The sequence below is a fragment of the Martes martes genome, assembly GCF_963455335.1.
Source record: "Martes martes genome assembly, chromosome: 15".
NCBI lineage: Eukaryota > Metazoa > Chordata > Mammalia > Carnivora > Mustelidae > Martes > Martes martes.
In genome coordinates, this window is record NC_137903.1 from 9,860,062 (window position 1) to 9,877,645 (window position 17,584).

A 17,584-nucleotide genomic window follows, 5' to 3' on the forward strand; every position below is an offset into this window, starting at 1 on the left:
TGGTATCTTTAATATCAATAGGTCAACATTTTTGTGTCAACATATTTTGTGTCTATATCTTACCTGGGATGTAATCTTCATCTATAATAGAGCTATAATGCCTCTCTACGGTAGTTAGTTTTGTAGCTCACTCTTTTGTCTGCTGTTTTGCATACAGAAAAATTTTAGCACCTGGTGAAGAGGAGAATTTGGAATTCGAAGATGATGAAGAAGAGGGTGGTGCCGGAGCAGGGTCTCCTGATTCCTTTCCTGCTAGAGTTCCCGGTGAGTATCACTGATTGCAAAACAGGCATAACTTAATCCAAGTTTAGGGGGTTTAGAACTTATTTTGGTACTTGCCAATCTTAAGCAAATTTTCATTGCCATGTTACTGGCTGGAACTATTTTATATGTATAGTCTGAAGGCATCTTACTGTCTGTGTTGGGTGCACAAGGCCACCCGAAGTTCAGTGATCTGCTAGGAGGACTCACGGACTCAGCATATAGTTGTATTCACAGCCATGATTTCACAGCTATGATTTATTGCACTGGGCAAAGACAAGAACAAAGTCAACAAAGGGAAAAGGTGCGCAAGTGAACGGAGTCTGGAGGAAACCAGGTGCGGGCTTCTTTTCTTTTTTTTCTTTTTTTAGATTTTATTTAAATTCGAGTTTTTTAACAAAGAGTGTATTGTTAGTTTCAGGGGTAGGATTTAGTGATTCATCATTTGCATATAACACCCACTTCTCTTTACAAGTGCCCTCCTTAATGCCCATCTCCCCATTGTCCCGGCGAGGTGCAGGCTTCTGAGAGTCTCTCCCAGTGGAATCAACGCAGGTTGTACTACATGTAAAATGGGTCTGAGGGAAGCTGTTAGAGACCCCGTGCCCACAGCCATGATGACACCGAACTGGAGGTTCAAATGGCCACTTTGGACTCCTCCTGCCTCTGAATGGACAGGCGAAGAAGGGAGTTACCGTGCTGGCCGAGGTGGCTGATCCCGAGTACACCTGGGGAAGGCAGACAGCTACTCCGCAGTGACTAGAGGGGACCCGTTTGGATGTCTGTTGTATCACAACAGACATGTGATTAAGGTCGATGGCAGAGTGCACCCATCTAGTCCCTGCACGACCCATGACGGCTTTTAGTACTTGTGTTACAGGATGTCAAGGAGAAGCACAAACATCGCTCACAAAACATAACCTCCTCCTCTGGGAAAGGGGTTAGTGAGGTCTGGGTTGTGTACAGGACAGTAGTATCACGTCAAGTATGGCCTCCTTATTGCCTTCATATAGAGCTTAAGTGTGGTTCAAGGAGATGTGTATGCGTGCTGAGTAGACAAGGGGTGACATGGTGATGTTTAATTGTGTATGTCAGCTTGACAAGGGCCCAGGGTGCCCAGACATCTGGCCAGATGTCACTCTGGGTGTGTCTGTGAAAGTGTTTCCAGAGACTTCACATTTGAATTGAAGACTGAATGAAGCGGATTGCCGTCCTTAACGTAACGGGCTTCGTCCAGTCGGCAGAAGGCCTAGACGGGGCAAAGAGGCCTCCCCTCCCCTCTTTGAGCTGGGATACTGGTCGTCTTCTGCTGTTGGACTCAAACTGAAACATCAGCTCTTTCTGGGTCTCAGGCCTCCTGGCCTTCTGTCTGGAACATACGCCATGGACTCTCCTGGTTCTGAGGCCTCAGACTGAAACTACGTATCTGTCTGTCTGTCTGTTAATCCCATCTGCAGAAAAAAAAAAAAAAAAAAGAATGAAATTCCATCCCAGCACCATTCTTAGGGGCTGATCACATACGCACCCTCTGCTTAGCACTGGCCAGAGTTCCAGACTCCCGGAAGGAAAGTGCATACCCAGCATAAACCATATTGTTTGCACAGTTTACCGATAGTGACCATCCTTATTGGAGGATGGTGGGGGACATGCCAGAAATCCAAGTTCCCAGACTCTAGCCCAGGGGTGGCCTTGCCACCTGAAAATAACAGTCTCATGCCTGCTATAGTAACTCTTTTCTGTAGACTCTTCTAAGCACTTCTTTAATTAATCAAATGTGGTCATTAAGACTGGATCCAAGGGGAGTGGGTACTGAGCAAATGCTCTTTTTTCCCATCTTGTTTTAGGAAAAGAAATGGCAAGTCATTTTTATTTGCAGACGATCTCCATGAGGATCTTCCCTTTCTGCAGATGACTTAGGCAGGCACCCTGGATAAGTCACTTGCCTCTCCCAGTCACTGGGTCACTCTTACACATGCATAGTTTTCATTTCTGGCAAACTGATTCACTTTAGGTTTGAGAGCAATATGCTACGAGATTATAACGCATTTTGAAATAGACCCTAGAAGCTTTACAGTAGAGCTAAACACAAATTGTGTGTCATCCAGTTAACTTTGTTGGTAATAAAAGTATAGTAATATTCTGGTATTTTTAATACTCCCTGGGGAGGAGGCATTATGGAGCAGGAACAGTGTAGACTTGAACCAACAGGTGCTTGGGCTGAAGTCTAGGCTCTGACAGTGACTTGTTGAAGGGCTTTGTTCTGATTTCGTAAACCAGTCTGAAGCTCAGTTTCTTTCTTTATAACATGGGATAATAGCAGTGCCTAACTTGTCAGGTTCCCGTGAAGATGAAACACAGTTCTACGGCTAAAGCTGCGAGCGCCGTCGGGGTCACGTGCTTAACATTCCGTGACACCTGTTGTTCTGACCATCCCTTCCCTTCAGTGGGGGTAGCAGGACTTCCGCTCTGGGGTTACTGGAGAAATTACAGGCTATGTTTCTTTGGTGCAAGGGCATTATTTCCAATTTGCTTTGCTTTCTGAAGAGTGATGTATTTTTCTTACTTTTGTCATATAGGTAGGAAATTTCAAGTTGGTTGAGCTGGTGAGAGAAATTACTTGGCTTTTTTACTGACTGAATAATTGTCATTCCCTTTCCGAACCGCGTATTGTAATTGATGTAGCTTCCAGTGCTATAAATTCCAGTCTGACTTGGTGGTTTGCTCACTGCTGTACTTTGATAGCAGATAAGATCCTTAAAGTAGATGATATAAACTGTGATACAGATTAAGGTCTTTGTGGGGTTTGGGTTGATGAGTTGAAGGGAAACTTGTACCGTCAATAAGTCTATTTGCTATATAGGATTAAGCCCAAATGAAATAGATTTTTGTATTCTGATACAGCATTGTGATGTCTCATTTCAGAGATACAGAAAGGTTACTGGACCCTTGTGTTCACTGAATTTCTTTTTTCCAAAATTAAGAAAGAGCACATATAGTTTAAGTAACTGTATTTAGTTTGGGATATGAGTGTTATTAAGTAATTTGTAGAGGTGCCTGGGTGGCCCAGTCAGTTAAGCGTCTGTCTTCAGCTCAGGTCATGATTCCAGGGTCCTGGGATCGAGCTTCTCCTCTGGCTCCCTGCTCAGCGGGGAGTCTGCCTCTCCCTGTCTCTCTACCCATCCCCCTCAGCTCATGCTCTCTCACTCTTTCTCGATGTCTCTCAAATAAATAAAATCTTTTTTTAAAAAGTAACTTGTAAAGTTATACTTAACTGAAATCATCATCGAAATAGGAAGGTGACATTTGACATTTAATTGTAAAGCAGGAAAACATTTCTTTTTCTTACTACCCTGAGGGAATTCAAAATTTCAGTGATGCCTGGGCAGTGTCTGCATTTTGGTGGCAAAAAGGTTCTAAGAATTGTGACTTTTTATTTGTCACCTTTGTTCTTTTTTTTTTTTTTAAGGTTTTATTTATTTGAGAGCAAGAGAGAGAGAGCAAGTGATAGAGCACAAGCAGAGGGAGAGGGAGAAGCAGGCTCCGCCGCTGAGCAGGGAGCCCAACACCGGGCTTGATCCCAGGACCCTGGGATCATGACCAGAGCCAAAGGCAGATACTTAAGCAACTGAGCCCCCCAGACAGGGGTCACCTTTGTTCTTATATAATTTATTGAGTTGTAAGTTTGTTGTGACTTCTTTAAACTGAAAATATCATTTACATGTATAAAATGAGTGATTTTTAGTGTGTAGTTTATACGTTTTGACAAATGCATACAGTTATGTAAACACTACCACTGTAAGGCTGATGAAGAATGCAGTATTGTATATGATATGTGTGACTCAGTGGTTTTTTCCGATTTAAAATTTAAAATGACTTTCATCCAACCTTTCTTGAAGAAAAAAAGATTTAAAAAATCTTAGCTTTCTTAATAACTACTTTCTTCTTTTCAAAAATTTAAAAACTCATAAGGCAAACAAATTTGTTTAATAATTGGCTTAAGTCAAAATGACATTTAATTTGTCTAGAGGTAGGCTTGGCGGGGGCACCTGGGTGACTCAGTCAGTTAAGTGTCTGACTTCAGCTCGGGTCATGGTCTCTGCCTGCTTGTGATCTCTCTCTCTCTCTCTGTCAAATAAATAAATAAATAATCTCTGAAAAAAAAATATAGGTTTAGCCATTTCAAAATTATTACACGAGTGTGTTGATTTATCTCTATAGAGGCTTAAATATGTGTACACATGTTTATTTTTGAAACTAGAAATAAAAAATGTGATTTATCTCTTTAATGTGGAAACAGTTTCCATATTCCCTTGGGAAAGACATATTTCATAAAAGGAGAATTACCATTGGCTTTGAAAGTTAGATATGCAGTCCCCCCGCCTTTTTTTTTTGGGAGAGCGCACTTGCATGGTGGGGTTGCCGGGTTGGGGGAGGCTCTTAAGCAGGGTCCTCGCTCAGTGCAGAGTCCAACAAGGGGCTTAATCTCACGATGCTGAGATTGTGACCTGAGGCGAAATCAAGTCAGATGTTAAACCAACTGAGCCACCCAGGTGCCCCAGCAGTCCCCTTTGACTGTCAAAAAAAAGCCGTAATCAGAGTGAAAAAGACAAATAAGGAGCTAGCATCCTTAATACATAAGAAATCTTTAAGCTCTGACAACAAAGGCCACAGGCATATTAGAAAATTGGGCAAAGGACATAGACAGTTAACTCACACGGGCAAATATGTACACATAGCCCTTAAACATGAAAAGATGTGTATAAGGAGAGACATACAGACTGAAACAGCTGTTGCTGAGGCTGCGGGGAACATGCTCGTTCCTTGCTGGCAGGAGTACAAACAGGTACATTCCCTTTGGAAGGGAATTCAATATCTAACAACAAAATTAGGCATTTTATTCTTAGGCCCAGAAATCCATCTCACTTCCAGGAATTTATTCTAAGGATACACCTCCAATAAAATGGAAAAAAAAAAAAAAAGACTGGCATATATCAGGTTATTTATTATGGTATTATTTGTAATAGTAAAATATTAGAAACAGCCTAAAAACTATGATACATAGAATACTACAGATCACAATTAGGAAAATCTTCATGAACTAATGAGTGATTTTTGGAATATATTGTTAAATAAACAAAGTACATCAAGGTGATTCACCTTAAGAGATTGAGAAAAATCTCAGTCCTCTCAATAGATGCAGAAAATGTTTTAAATTAAACTCTAGGGGCACCTGGGTGGCTCAGTTGGTTAAGCATCTGCCTTTAGGGCATGATCTCAGGGTCCTGGGATCGAGCCCCACATGGGGCTCCCTGTCTCCCTATCCCTCTGCCCCTCCCCACTGCTCATGCTTGCTCGCTCTCATATAAATTAAAAAAAATTTTTTTAAACTAAATTCTAAATCTATTCTTAAATTTAAAAAAAAAATTCTAGCAGACTGGGGCACCTGGGTGGCTCAGTCAGGTAAGCATCTGACTCTTGATTTCAGCTCAGGTCCTGATCTCAGGGTTGTGAGATGGAGTCCCACATCAAGCTTCATGCTCAGTCGGGAGTTTGCTGGAGATCCTCTCCCTCTGCCCCTCCCCTACTCCTAAAGTAAAAAATAAATAAATCTTAAAAAAAAAAAAAAAAAAAAAGTCTAGCAGACTGAGAATAGAACACGTCTCCAGGTGTTCTCTAGGGACACTTAGAGACAAAATCATACTTACTGGTAAAAATTGAAGCTTTCCTTTTCAGATCAAGAACAAGGCAAGAATAAGAGTGCCTACTATTACCTCTTTTTATTAACATTGTCTGGAAGTGCTAGCCAGTACACTAGGACAAGAAAAATAAAAGATAAACATTAGGAGAAGAAAATCCCTCCCTTTATCTGCAGGTGTTACGAATATATATATAGTCCATATAAAAGAATCAACAGATGAGTAATTAGGATTAATAAGAGTTTAGCATACATGGTTCCTTGAAAGAATCAATTCTTAAGTACAGATTTTTTTTATCTATAAACAAGCAACAGTTGCTTAGAAAATAAATATTATAACATTTATTATGGTATCATAGAATATCAAATACCTAGCAATAAATCTCAACAAAAGAAGTATTAAGACCTTTGTGAATAAAATAATAAAACTATCAACAGAAATTAAGAAGTCTTTAATAAATGGAAAGGTATATTTCAGTTCATGGATTGGAAGAAGCAATTTGTAAAGATGTGACTATTTCTAAAGTTGATCTGAACTTCACTGCAATTCCAATAGATTTTTTTTTAAAAGAACTTGACAGCTGTTTTTATAATTTACATGGAAATGTAAGCGGCCAAAAGTAGTTGACTCTTGGAAAATAATGTTAAGAGGGGAGAATTTGTTTCACCAAATGTCAAGACTTTTTAGAAAACTGTAGTGATTAAGACACTGTGGTAGTGGTGCGAGGATAGGAAATAGTCCTGTGAGGTGGAATGGGAAGCCCTTAACAGTCTATGCTTGATTTGTGATCAGGGTGCACTGCATATCAGTGGGAGAAATGATGGCCTTTTATATATATGGTGCTGGGGCACCTGGCTGGCACAGTCCATTAAGCATCTGAATCTTGGTTTCAGCTCAGGCCCCCATCTCAGGGCCGTGAGATCGAGCCCTGTGTTGTGCTCCCTGCCCAACGGGGTTCTCTCTCTCCTCTCCTTCTGCCCTTCCCACTTGTGCTCTCTCTCTCTCTCTCTCTCAAATAAATAAAACGATCTTTTTTAAAAAAATAAATAAGTAGTGCTGGGACAGTTGGGTATCCATGTTGGATAGAATGAGATTGGGCTCATACTGCACACCAAAGACAAAAATTAATTGTAGAATTAAATGCAAATGGAAAAATGATAAGTCTCCTATAAGATAAGAAAACACCTTCGTGATCTTGGAGTAGGAAAAGATACTTGAATAGTACACAGAAAGTGGTGACTGTAAAGGAATTTAGAGATTAAGAAATATGAAATATTAACACTGAGAATTTATCATAATCAGAAGACACCATCAACAGAGAAGGGCTTAACATGTAAAACTAATCTGCGGTGGTAGAAATTCTGAAAGGTTATCTCTTCGGGAAGAAAATGACTTGGGTCTGCTGGAGACACGGGAGGGCTCCCAGTACGCTGGCAGTGTCTTTCCTGGATCTGTTGGTGGTTACACAGACGTGTTCACTTTGAGAAAATTCATTAGGCTGTATGTAGAATTTGAACATAATTTCTGTACTTTTTAATATGTTATCCTTCAATATAAAGTTTCTTTTTAAAGGTAAGCCACCTGAGAATCTAATTACAGACACATATCCAATGAAAGCTTGTATCAAAATATTAGAGAATTCCTACAAATAAGAAAAAGATGAGCATTCCGAGAAAAGATATGCAAAATAATTGAACAGATACTTCAGAAAAGAGGAAATCCAAATGCTCATTCTAAAATGAAAAGAAGCTCAACCTCAGTCAGTCATTGGAGAAACACACATGAAAACTGGACCGATGTTTCTCCGCACCTAAACTGGCTAAAAAGCGTCTGACCCCTCCAAGCATCATGGGGGGTGCGGGGGGGCAGGGCACAGGGGGAGCAGTGCTTGAGGGGGGTATCTGCGTGGACACTTTGGACACAGATTGTCTTCACGTGGTAAGCAGGAGGGTGGTGCCCCATGGGACTTGGTGATCCCTCTCTTTTGCAAATGTGTGCACACATGCATGAGAACATGTGCACCAGAATGTTACAGCAGCATGGTTCACACAACTCCCAATGCCTGTCCGCGGAAGAACGGATGCATCACCTGTGCCATGTTGAGAAACCCGTGTGCTGTGCACCAGTACCACAGTCCTACGGATGGACAAGTTAACAGTTACTAGCAACAAGTCAGATCAATCTCAAGTTCAAAAGCAGGCAAAACATTATTAATACAGTGCTTTTTAGCAATCACTCTGGAAGCCAGGATAGTGGAGCGGGATTAAGAAGAACTGCATGGTGATAGAGGGGAGCCCTTGGGGTAATGTTTATCTTTTGACCTAAGTGATGGTTACATGGATGCTGGTTTTCCAGTTTTCATTAGGCCGTGCACTTGTTTTATTTGCCTTTCTAAATATTTGTTAGATTTCACAATTGAAATCTTTTAAGAGACAGTGGATGCAGTAAGAGACCTTTTATTTTTAAGAAAACCATTGAATATTGAAAATGTGTTGAAATATGGCAAAATGTCAAAGACTAATTTCATGTGAAAAAATAATGTTATAATTATCCTTTCGAAATGGTATTGAATACTGCTTTGAGTGTTTCGTTTTGATTTTCTAATTCCTAACTTTTCATAAGCCAAAAGTTTTCTTTAACAAATATCACCAGTTAAGACTCTTGAATTTTTTTTCTTTAAAGATTTTATTTATTTATTTGAGAGAGAGAGAGCGACAGAGATAATGAAAGAGACCACCAATGGGGAGGAGAGGGAGAAGCAGGCTCCCCTCTGAGCAGGGAGCCCTGAAGCCATGTGGGGCTGGATCTCAGGACCCTGAGATCATGACCTGAGCCAGAAGCAGATGCTTAACCAACTAAGCCACCCAGGCGCCCCAAGACTCTTGAATTTCTATAGTAATTTTCCCATCATAAAATTCACTCATTGTAAGTGTACAGTTCAGTGACTTTTGATCTGTAGTGTTTGTTGTACATCCAGCCGGTTTGACAGATCCAATTTTTTTTTTTAAAGATTTTATTTATTTATTAGAGAGAGAGAGAGAGAGCGTGAGCGAGCACACAGGCAGACAGAGTGGCAAGCAGAGGCAGAGGGTGAAGCAGGCTCCCCGCCGAGAAAGGAGCCCGATGTGGGACTCGATCCCAGGACGCCGGGATCATGACCTGAGCCAAAGGCAGCTGCTTAACCCACTGAGCCACCCAGGCGTCCTGACAGATCCAATTTGAGGACATTTCTATCACACTCTAAAATCCCCTCAAACCTGTTTGTAGCTATTCAAGATGTTCTATTTTGAAGGTAGTAAGTTGATTCACGTATTTCAAATAATTCATCATTAAAAGTAGAGTCACACATTGTTGGACAGAAACATGAAAAATGTCAAAGTCCTTTAAAAATGTTAGATACTTTAATTTGAGATACAGTGTGTGTATTAGATTAAAGTCAGCTTTGGTTCACATCTGTTCTCAGTAGATAATATGATTTCTTGATGTCATCTTTTTTGGTAGGGAATGCTCTTCTGGGTGATTTTTCACTTTTAAAAAATTTGGTTGATATGCAAGAGAGGTTTCAAATACAAATCTGTATGCCATTGTCAGCAGGATTAATTTCCGAGAGAAAAGATCAGACAGAATAGGATGCAGAAAGGGGTAGGAAATTAGATTATAAAATTATTTAATTAAATACAGATATTAAATTGTAGTTATTTCTTCCATTAATAATTAAAAGATTGGGGCGCCTGGGTGGCTCAGTTGCTTAAGCGTCTGCCTTTGGCTCAGGTCATGATCCCAGGGTCCTGTGATCGAGCCCCACGTTAGGCTCCCTGCCCTCTGCCTGCTGCTCCCCCTGCTTGTGCACGCTCTCTCTCTCTCAAATAAAATCTTAAAAAGAAAAAGGATTTGTTGATTGATTCTGTTATTAAGCTTCTCAAACTTTGGGAAAATATAAGAAAAGTTTAAAAAGCTCTTTGTCTTTTTCTACCACTTCATGTAAAGATAGGAAATATATCTTATGTAGTATGAGTAAGTGTGAAATATGTGTGTGACGTGAGTATAATTAAGTTTGCGGTAATTTGTATCTGGGCTTCCCAGAGTGAGCTGAATCTTCAACAGATTTGACCAACTTACGCTTTAGTGTTGAATATGAATTAGGAAGTACAGATGTATTTTGTATCTCATTAAATATTTGTCCAAAAGGATCACATTGAATGGGAGTTTTGGAAACTAAAACAATGTCTGGCGACTTGCTAAGTCCCTTAAGGGCAGGGCTATATCTTCTCTGTGTGGTTCCGGGATTTGCTCACTTTTTGCTGTTCTCTTGTCAGGCACTTTACTACCCAGGCTGCCGTCAGAGCCAGGAATGACATCACTCACCATCCGAATTGAGAAAATCGGTCTGAAGGATGCGGGACAGTGCATAGATCCCTATATCACAGTTAGCGTAAAGGGTAAATAACTCTGTCTGCCTTTCCCCTTCCGGCAAACCGTGTAATGTTGATTCGCACTTGGGACAGGGGCATGTGTGGGGGTGGGTCCTGGCACCTGTGACCGTTCATTTGCATTCGCCCTACAGTGAGGGAAAATCCCGGGCAGCCATCCTCGTTCCTTCACTGAGTATTTCTGAGAGTGTTTCTAAAAATACTTCCTTATTTATAACTGACATGCGCATTTGCTTTTGAGGGTTTTTTTTGTAAATTTCCATATCCTTAAAATCCGATCCAGGGTGCGGACTAGACATACACACTGTCTTCAACGGCAGATGCTTCCTTCCACCTTCTCAGGGTGTGTGGTTTTCTTTGCCAAGCTCCACGCTCTCCTGTTCCCCCACACCTCCCCTTCGGGCCCTCTGCTTCCTGCCACGGCGTCTTAGGCCCCCAGGGGAGCCTTGCAGGGGTGCGTGCGCGTGCCTCGGGCCTCCAGCGAACCATCCGTGGAGACAGGGAAGTAGGACACATCCATGAACAGCCGTACCCTGAGCCTAATGCTGGGGGCGTGAAAGAAGCGGTGTATTTCTTACTAAGCATGGTTGTCTTCAGGATTTGTTTGTTTGCTCCTGCCCAGTGTGGCATACCATTTATTCCTTGAAAATAACTTTCCGAGTCTTTGGTTTAGGACGGAATCCGCACTGATGGATCCTTTTGTTGGTGTCAAGCCTTTATATGGCACTTTATTTGTAAAGCACTCAGTGGTCTTTTAAAAATAAATACTGGGCAATTGAGGATAAGGTTGCCGTACTATTACTCAGAAATCCTGCACCATCAGTTTTCATCTACAGTTAATCTGCACCTTGAGGCGAACCAAAGAAACAGGGGCTGAAATTAAACTTACCAATCGCAGAAGTAAATTCAGACCCCTGGGTTCATTAGTACTAAATAACAGAAAAATGAATTCAGACACAGAGAAGAATTTTAACATGGAGACCACGTGACCCACAGCACTAATGCTGAAATGCTTGAACCTCTGATGTTATCGGTTCCCAAGTCCATGGTCTCCTGGAAAGTCTTGATACCCTACACTATGTGATAGACCATTTGTAAAACTACGTATCTCACGTGGTACAATACACTGTAAAAATGTACTGCAGGATGATGTTCTAGGTGCTCTGTTACCGTTGCAAACACTGAACTAAAATAATCAAACATACTAAATTGTTGTAAGTTCTCACAGGTAGGAGTCTGTTGAGTAATTCATAAACGCTAGTCATTAACTGAGTCCATATTGAATTTGTTAAAACTGGAAGATTCCTGGCTCCAGGAAATTAAAACCGTACACCATACCTAGTGTACCCCGTGGTTGTTGTAAATCCTGTTACTTTATAGCAGGGACAGTCAGAATTTAGGGAACATGTCTAAAGAATGACTCATTTAGAGAAAGGTTTCACTGGCAGCTTTCATGGCCACTGTTCTGACTCGCCCTGAAATACAGCAGGAGGATTCTGTCATGTTTGATGAAAGGCCTTAACACGTCGTGTGCTTGATCGAAGTTGGAAAATAGGGGTAGGGGCCCCACTGTGGGTATCATTCGTGTTCCAGATTTTTGTTGCATACCGCAGTACAGCAGTGTAAGGAAGACAAAAGTTATTTTCCCTTCTTAACAATAGGGATCAAACTTTGTTGTCTTCAAGCTTTCTTTAGCACCTGTACCCGGCAAGGCTTCCTCCCCTGGCCCTGAGGCCTCTTCCAGGCTCGGTCCTCCGCTCCCTCCATACACCTCCAGAAACCAGCAGCTCCCTACGTCCCTACTCCCACCAGAGCGGGTGTCTGTATCTGAGACTCTCCTTGCAGCTTTTGCCGGGCCTCTTTAGGAAACATAACCCTCGACAAACCATAAAAGACTCAATCTCAAGAAACAGACTGAGGGTTGCGGGGGGGAAGGGGGACGGGAGAGGGTGGTGGGGAAATGGACATTGGGGAGGGTATGTGCTATGATGAGTGCTGTGAAATGTGTAAACCAGACGATTCACAGACCTGTACCCCTGGGGATAAAAATACATTATATGTTTATTAAAATAAAAAAATTAAAAAAAAAAAAAAAAAAAGGAAACATAACCCTCTGTGGTTTGTTTGCAGTTTCTGAGTCTGTATGTTTGAAACTCTTTTTTTTCCCTCTCTAGATCTGAATGGCATAGATTTAACTCCTGTGCAAGATACTCCTGTGGCTTCAAGAAAAGAAGATACATACGTTCATTTTAATGTGGACATTGAGCTCCAGAAGCATGTTGAAAAATTAACCAAAGGTTGGTTCGTGGTGGTAAAATAAACATTGGCTTCTGATGGCCGGAGTTCTCAACGTGGGTTTGTGTGCCCGCAAGCTAGCGTGGTGGGCAGAAGTATGTGTCACATAGTGTTTAGTGATTGAAGTATTGGTTTTTTTAAATGTGGGAATTAGGCATTGTATGATCTAGTTGTATAATAAATAGCAGTTATATAATAAAATGTTCTTTGATTATAAAATTTCATCATCTTGGACAACAAAACAGAATGTCTAAGTTTTCCTCTTACCGAAGAGTAGAGGGAGACAGAGGCTCTGATGGTTAAGTCTCTGACAGGTGAAAGAACAAGTAGTTGTTTTTCCAGCTGATTTTATTGGGCAGAAAGATACCATAAGTTGTATGTAGTTGGCAGGAGGTTGGGAAAGGACAAAACACATTTTTAAAAAGGTGAAGTTACATTTCCAAGTGCGCCGGTTCCTGAGACTAAACGCTTTTCGGTGCCGCGTGCGCTGCGGGAGTGTCTGCGCTCTAGGACAAGACTTCAGGATCCCTCTGTTACCGGAGATTCTCTTGCGGTTTTTGACATTTTCACGCTTTGCAGGAAGCTTGTACGAGATCTACAAGTGCCTTTGAAGCCATTGCCACATTCTCTAAAATATGCGACATTTTACTTCTCAGATCTGGTGCTGCTGCCGCCTCGGCTCCGCCCCTGGAGGACTTGTCTCGTGGGGCTGCCGTGGGTGTGGGGGCCGCGAGTGTGAGCAGCAGCAGCGCCTGGAACCACGTTAGATGCCAGTGCTCGGGGCCCCCACCTCCCGGCAGACCTCCTGACTCGGAAACCCACTGGCTCGGCTCAGCAGTCTCTGGGGGAGCTTACACCTGTTCTCGTACACACCAAAGCTGGAGAATCGCTATTAGAATACGGAGAGGATAAGCTTAAGAAATAATGTTGAAGAAATTTCAGTATGAAGTATTAGGCTGTCTGCATAAAAATGTGAACGAAACTGGGTTTTTGTTGTTTTTTGTTTTAAGTCCACTGCTTTGGGAGAGGTTTCTGATATGGGCGGAGGCTGTGGCGGGGGAGGTGTGGCGGTGGGAGGACGTTTTGTGGGCTGACTCCTCTGTCGCAGCGCACCGTGTTCTGGCGGCTTCACGAGATGCCGGAAGTAGAACCAGATTTAGAATCTGTTCGTTTCCTCAAGCTTTGACTTTACGGTGTGCAGTATTACCGTAGTTTCCACGGATACACGCCGATGAAGATGCTGTGTTAATGTGTACAAGCGTTTCTGTTCATCTCCGTACACTCGTCTCCTTGTACATTCCGTTGTTTCTTCTAAATACCACGGAGGAAAAGCTGCGCGCACCCGGGACGCACGAGATAGATGATCTACTGATGATGCAGATGAATCATGAAACACTTTTTTTCCTTAACATGATGGTATTATGTTTGACCGTTAGTATTGTTTTCAAATGTGACTTTATTCCACATTTATTCAGACCTGAGACATGGTTGCGATGCCAAGGAGGTGGGCATCATAGCTGCGGAGGCGAAGAGATGGGATCGGCTTCTCTGAGGAATCTGTGATGGTTTTCAATAACCAGCCGCTTCTGTTATTTCTGTGGGAGAGAGAGGAGAAGCTGCCCTTTGGCAGATATGGAGGGTCATACCTTGGGCACTGAAAGTTGTCAGTAACTAAGAATTGTAACCCTCGTGTGGGGGCAGGGAGTAGATGGCCAGGTGTGCCTGTCTGTCCCTCAGCCACGTCCCACGCTCTTGAGCAGTTGGTGTCTCTTTCCTCCTGTGACAGGAGGTGGTGCACCATTTGGATCCAGTGCCAGGACAGCGCACACAGTTCTGAACGTTGTTAAACCTCTTGTCACTTGTGAGTTTTGTCATTGGTTTAAAAAGTACTGGATGTGTGTTGTCCTTAAAATGCAAGCAAGATCCAGCCCCACTCGGGTTCAGGCAGAACTAATAAGTAGCCAGCAAAGAGTGAGACCTGACTTCCTTCCAACTAGTTTCTGTGCAGCCTTTAGAAACGAATGGCTTTGGGGCACCTGGGTGGCTCCGTCGATTCAGCGTCTGACTCTTGATTTCAGCCAAGGTCATGATCTCAGGGTCGTGAGATTGAGCCCCGCGTGGCCCCGTGCTCAGCGTGGAATCTACTGAGATTCTCTCTCTCCCTTTGCCTTTCCCCCTGCTCACACGCACACGTGCGCTCCTTCTCTCAAATAAAATCTTGTAAAAAAGAAATTGTTCTTGGCTACGTTGATGAGGCAGCTTGTTCTGTTCTAAGCTTCTTTCTGTGGGGAGAGCATCTCTGTTGGGCTTTGGGGTGATAAAAACATCTAAATTTCCCCTTGCCACTCGCTCGTTGGGGGAGGGGTGGAATGGGAACCAGCTGGCCCTTCTTCAGCCCTTTGTCTCCCAGGACATTTATAATTCTGGGAAAAACAAAACCGTGCTTTGAATACTATAAAAAGTCTTGGGAAACAGGTACTAGTTAAAAAGTGAACCAGCATATGATTTATGTTTGAACTCCAAAACCCCGCAGAAAGTTGACTTTTTGAGCTTTTGTTTCAGGGAGAAGCAGTGCTTTAAGCTCGGATGTTCTGACGAGCCCTTACTGGGCTCTGCTGCTTGCCGAGCGTCTGTGGGTAACGTTCGTGCTTCGCAAGCATCCTCTGTGTTTGTTGTGTCACTGCGTTCAGATGAAGGAGAGTTTTAGGCGACAGCTCCCGTGGTCTCATCAGAGAGGCTGACAAGGGTGACTGTGTCAGATTGTGCTGACTGCTTGCTCGGAGGCTTCCACTGACGGGAGAAAGTGAGGGGCACAATGAAAACACGCCATCTGGGCTGATGTGGTTTGTGTTCATTCCATAGGTGCGGCTATCTTCTTTGAATTCAAACACTACAAGCCGAAAAAAAGGTTCACCAGCACCAAGTGCTTTGCTTTCATGGAGATGGATGAAATTAAAGCCGGGCCAATTGTAATAGAACTGTAAGTGACGCGCACGCCGGCTTCATACCGGTCTAATGCGGACTCGTTCTCGTAGTGTGGGACTGTAGAGCAGGCCAGTTATCCCAGTATGTTAAACCGTGGCTTTTCTACTGTGGTTGCAGATACAAGAAACCCACTGACTTTAAAAGAAAGAAATTGCAGTTACTGACCAAGAAACCACTTTATCTTCATCTACATCAGACTTTGCACAAGGAATGATCCTGACATGAGTCACCTGGAACGTCTGTGAATTCTCCCACGCAGTAGCAACCAGCCCAGCTCCGCGTAGCGCATCCCCCTCCACCGGGCAGGAGGCGGGCCGCACGGGCGCCGGCAGGCCAGAGCGAGCCCGTGGCATTCACAGCCCAGCACTCCACTGACCTAGACAACTCCTTTGGATACGGGCTTATTGTAGTTTCGAAACATGTTTTTACCTTTATAGTATTTGTGCAATTCATAGTCTCTTTTCTAACTTACCACTATTCCTGCCCTGCTTCCTGGAACAACACTGCTGTGGGTAGGATCTGCTCGTCTTCAAAAATTAATACAGCAATAAGAATGTGCTAGAGTCTACACATCCGTACACTTTTGCTCCAGTATGCTTTTTTGGTTTTTTGAGTTAATGCCAAACTTTGGGCTGATGGGAGTAGGAGAGTATGAAACTGTTCTGAGAGGAGGAATTGGACCGCTTATTCTGCCCAGGGAGGTCAGTCTGGAAAAGGACAGGCTGCTCCTCCGAGGTGGCCTAAATTCACCCTGATCTCATAGTTTTCCTGGTTAGAAATCGTGTGCCTTGGCCAGATCAGTATCCCAGATGGGAGAGTTCCCAGGTTGTAGCTGTGATTTTTCCAGATGACCAGATTGTTTTTCTGAAAGAGCACATTTGTAGTCCGTTGATTAGCTTTTCTTCTACGTCACATTATTATTCTTTCTGATAGTGATTCTAGGGTTAATGATGGGACCATGTCAGAATAATTACAGACTTCTAGATGGCTTTGTAACGTCTTCTAAATCATGTAAGCTAAACTGAGTCAGATGCTAACGAGATGCTGCAGGCTAACTGCTGTTTTTCTGACAACTGATTGTGAACCCTTAAAGCCTGCATACCTCTTCTTAGAGTGGTGAGTATGCAAAATCTGGAGCTACTCTAGTTGTTTTTATATAGGTAGACAGGATTGCCATTTATTTCCTATGTAGATATATTGACTTTCATCCATATGGAAATATGCAGGTCATTAGCTTATTATCCTTTGACTATTTACAGTACTTTTGACTTAATGGGCCATAAATAAAACTTTCAGAGGACACCCGAGGTGGCTGTTTGACACACAGGACATTAACATTGGGGGCGGGCTCTCTGTGGGTTAGACACAGACCCTCACGTTTAACATTCACTATGTTGAATGACCGATACTAGCACGAGGGGAACGCAGAGCCAGTACTTGGCCTGTTTTTAAACTAGTGTAATAACCCGAGTCCTACAGTTCAATGTGCGCTTTTTAAAACAGCCGCGGTGACGTGTCCTAGCCCTTGCACTTCAAGGAAGCTGGTCTTTACTTCCGGTTGTCTGTCAGTTCTGTTTAAGATGTTAAAAACTTGGAGCCTGAAAGAATTCTCAACCAAATTTAAGTCTTGTCTCTTGTATTAATTAGATTAATTCCAAAAATGATTCAGTCCACAATAGCTCAAGGGGATGAAGAATTTGCCTTAATAAATTACCTTGTTGTTCACTCAACCCTTAGACTTAGTTGTCAGCTCCTCAAGGGGCAAGAACCACATTTTCTCCAAGTCCTGTATATGTTCTAAGGTGCTTGGCAGCGCTCTGTACCCTGTGGAGTACTCAGTACCTTCTGTTTGATGTTGCTGACGAGACCTAAAAAATAATTCCTTAAAGTACCTACTATTAAAATGTAGCAAAACTG

At 42.7% G+C, this 17,584-nt stretch overlaps 1 protein-coding gene across 2 annotated transcripts in view; it reads left to right on the top strand.

Moving 5' to 3' along the window:
• The window catches only part of AIDA (axin interactor, dorsalization associated), a 39,899-nt gene extending 22,315 nt beyond the window's left edge, over positions 1 to 17,584 (top strand). Inside the window, exons 6-10 of one of the 2 annotated variants that reach the window (XM_080824273.1) lie at positions 158 to 264; positions 10,274 to 10,396; positions 12,562 to 12,684; positions 15,545 to 15,662; positions 15,785 to 17,584. In XM_080824273.1, the coding sequence (XP_080680399.1) occupies positions 158 to 264; positions 10,274 to 10,396; positions 12,562 to 12,684; positions 15,545 to 15,662; positions 15,785 to 15,881 (568 nt within the window). In that variant the 3' untranslated portion in view covers positions 15,882 to 17,584. Of the gene's footprint in view, positions 1 to 157; positions 265 to 10,273; positions 10,397 to 12,561; positions 12,685 to 13,338; positions 13,662 to 15,544; positions 15,663 to 15,784 lie in introns of those variants that run through there. The other variant, XM_080824274.1, reaches the window with a different exon arrangement.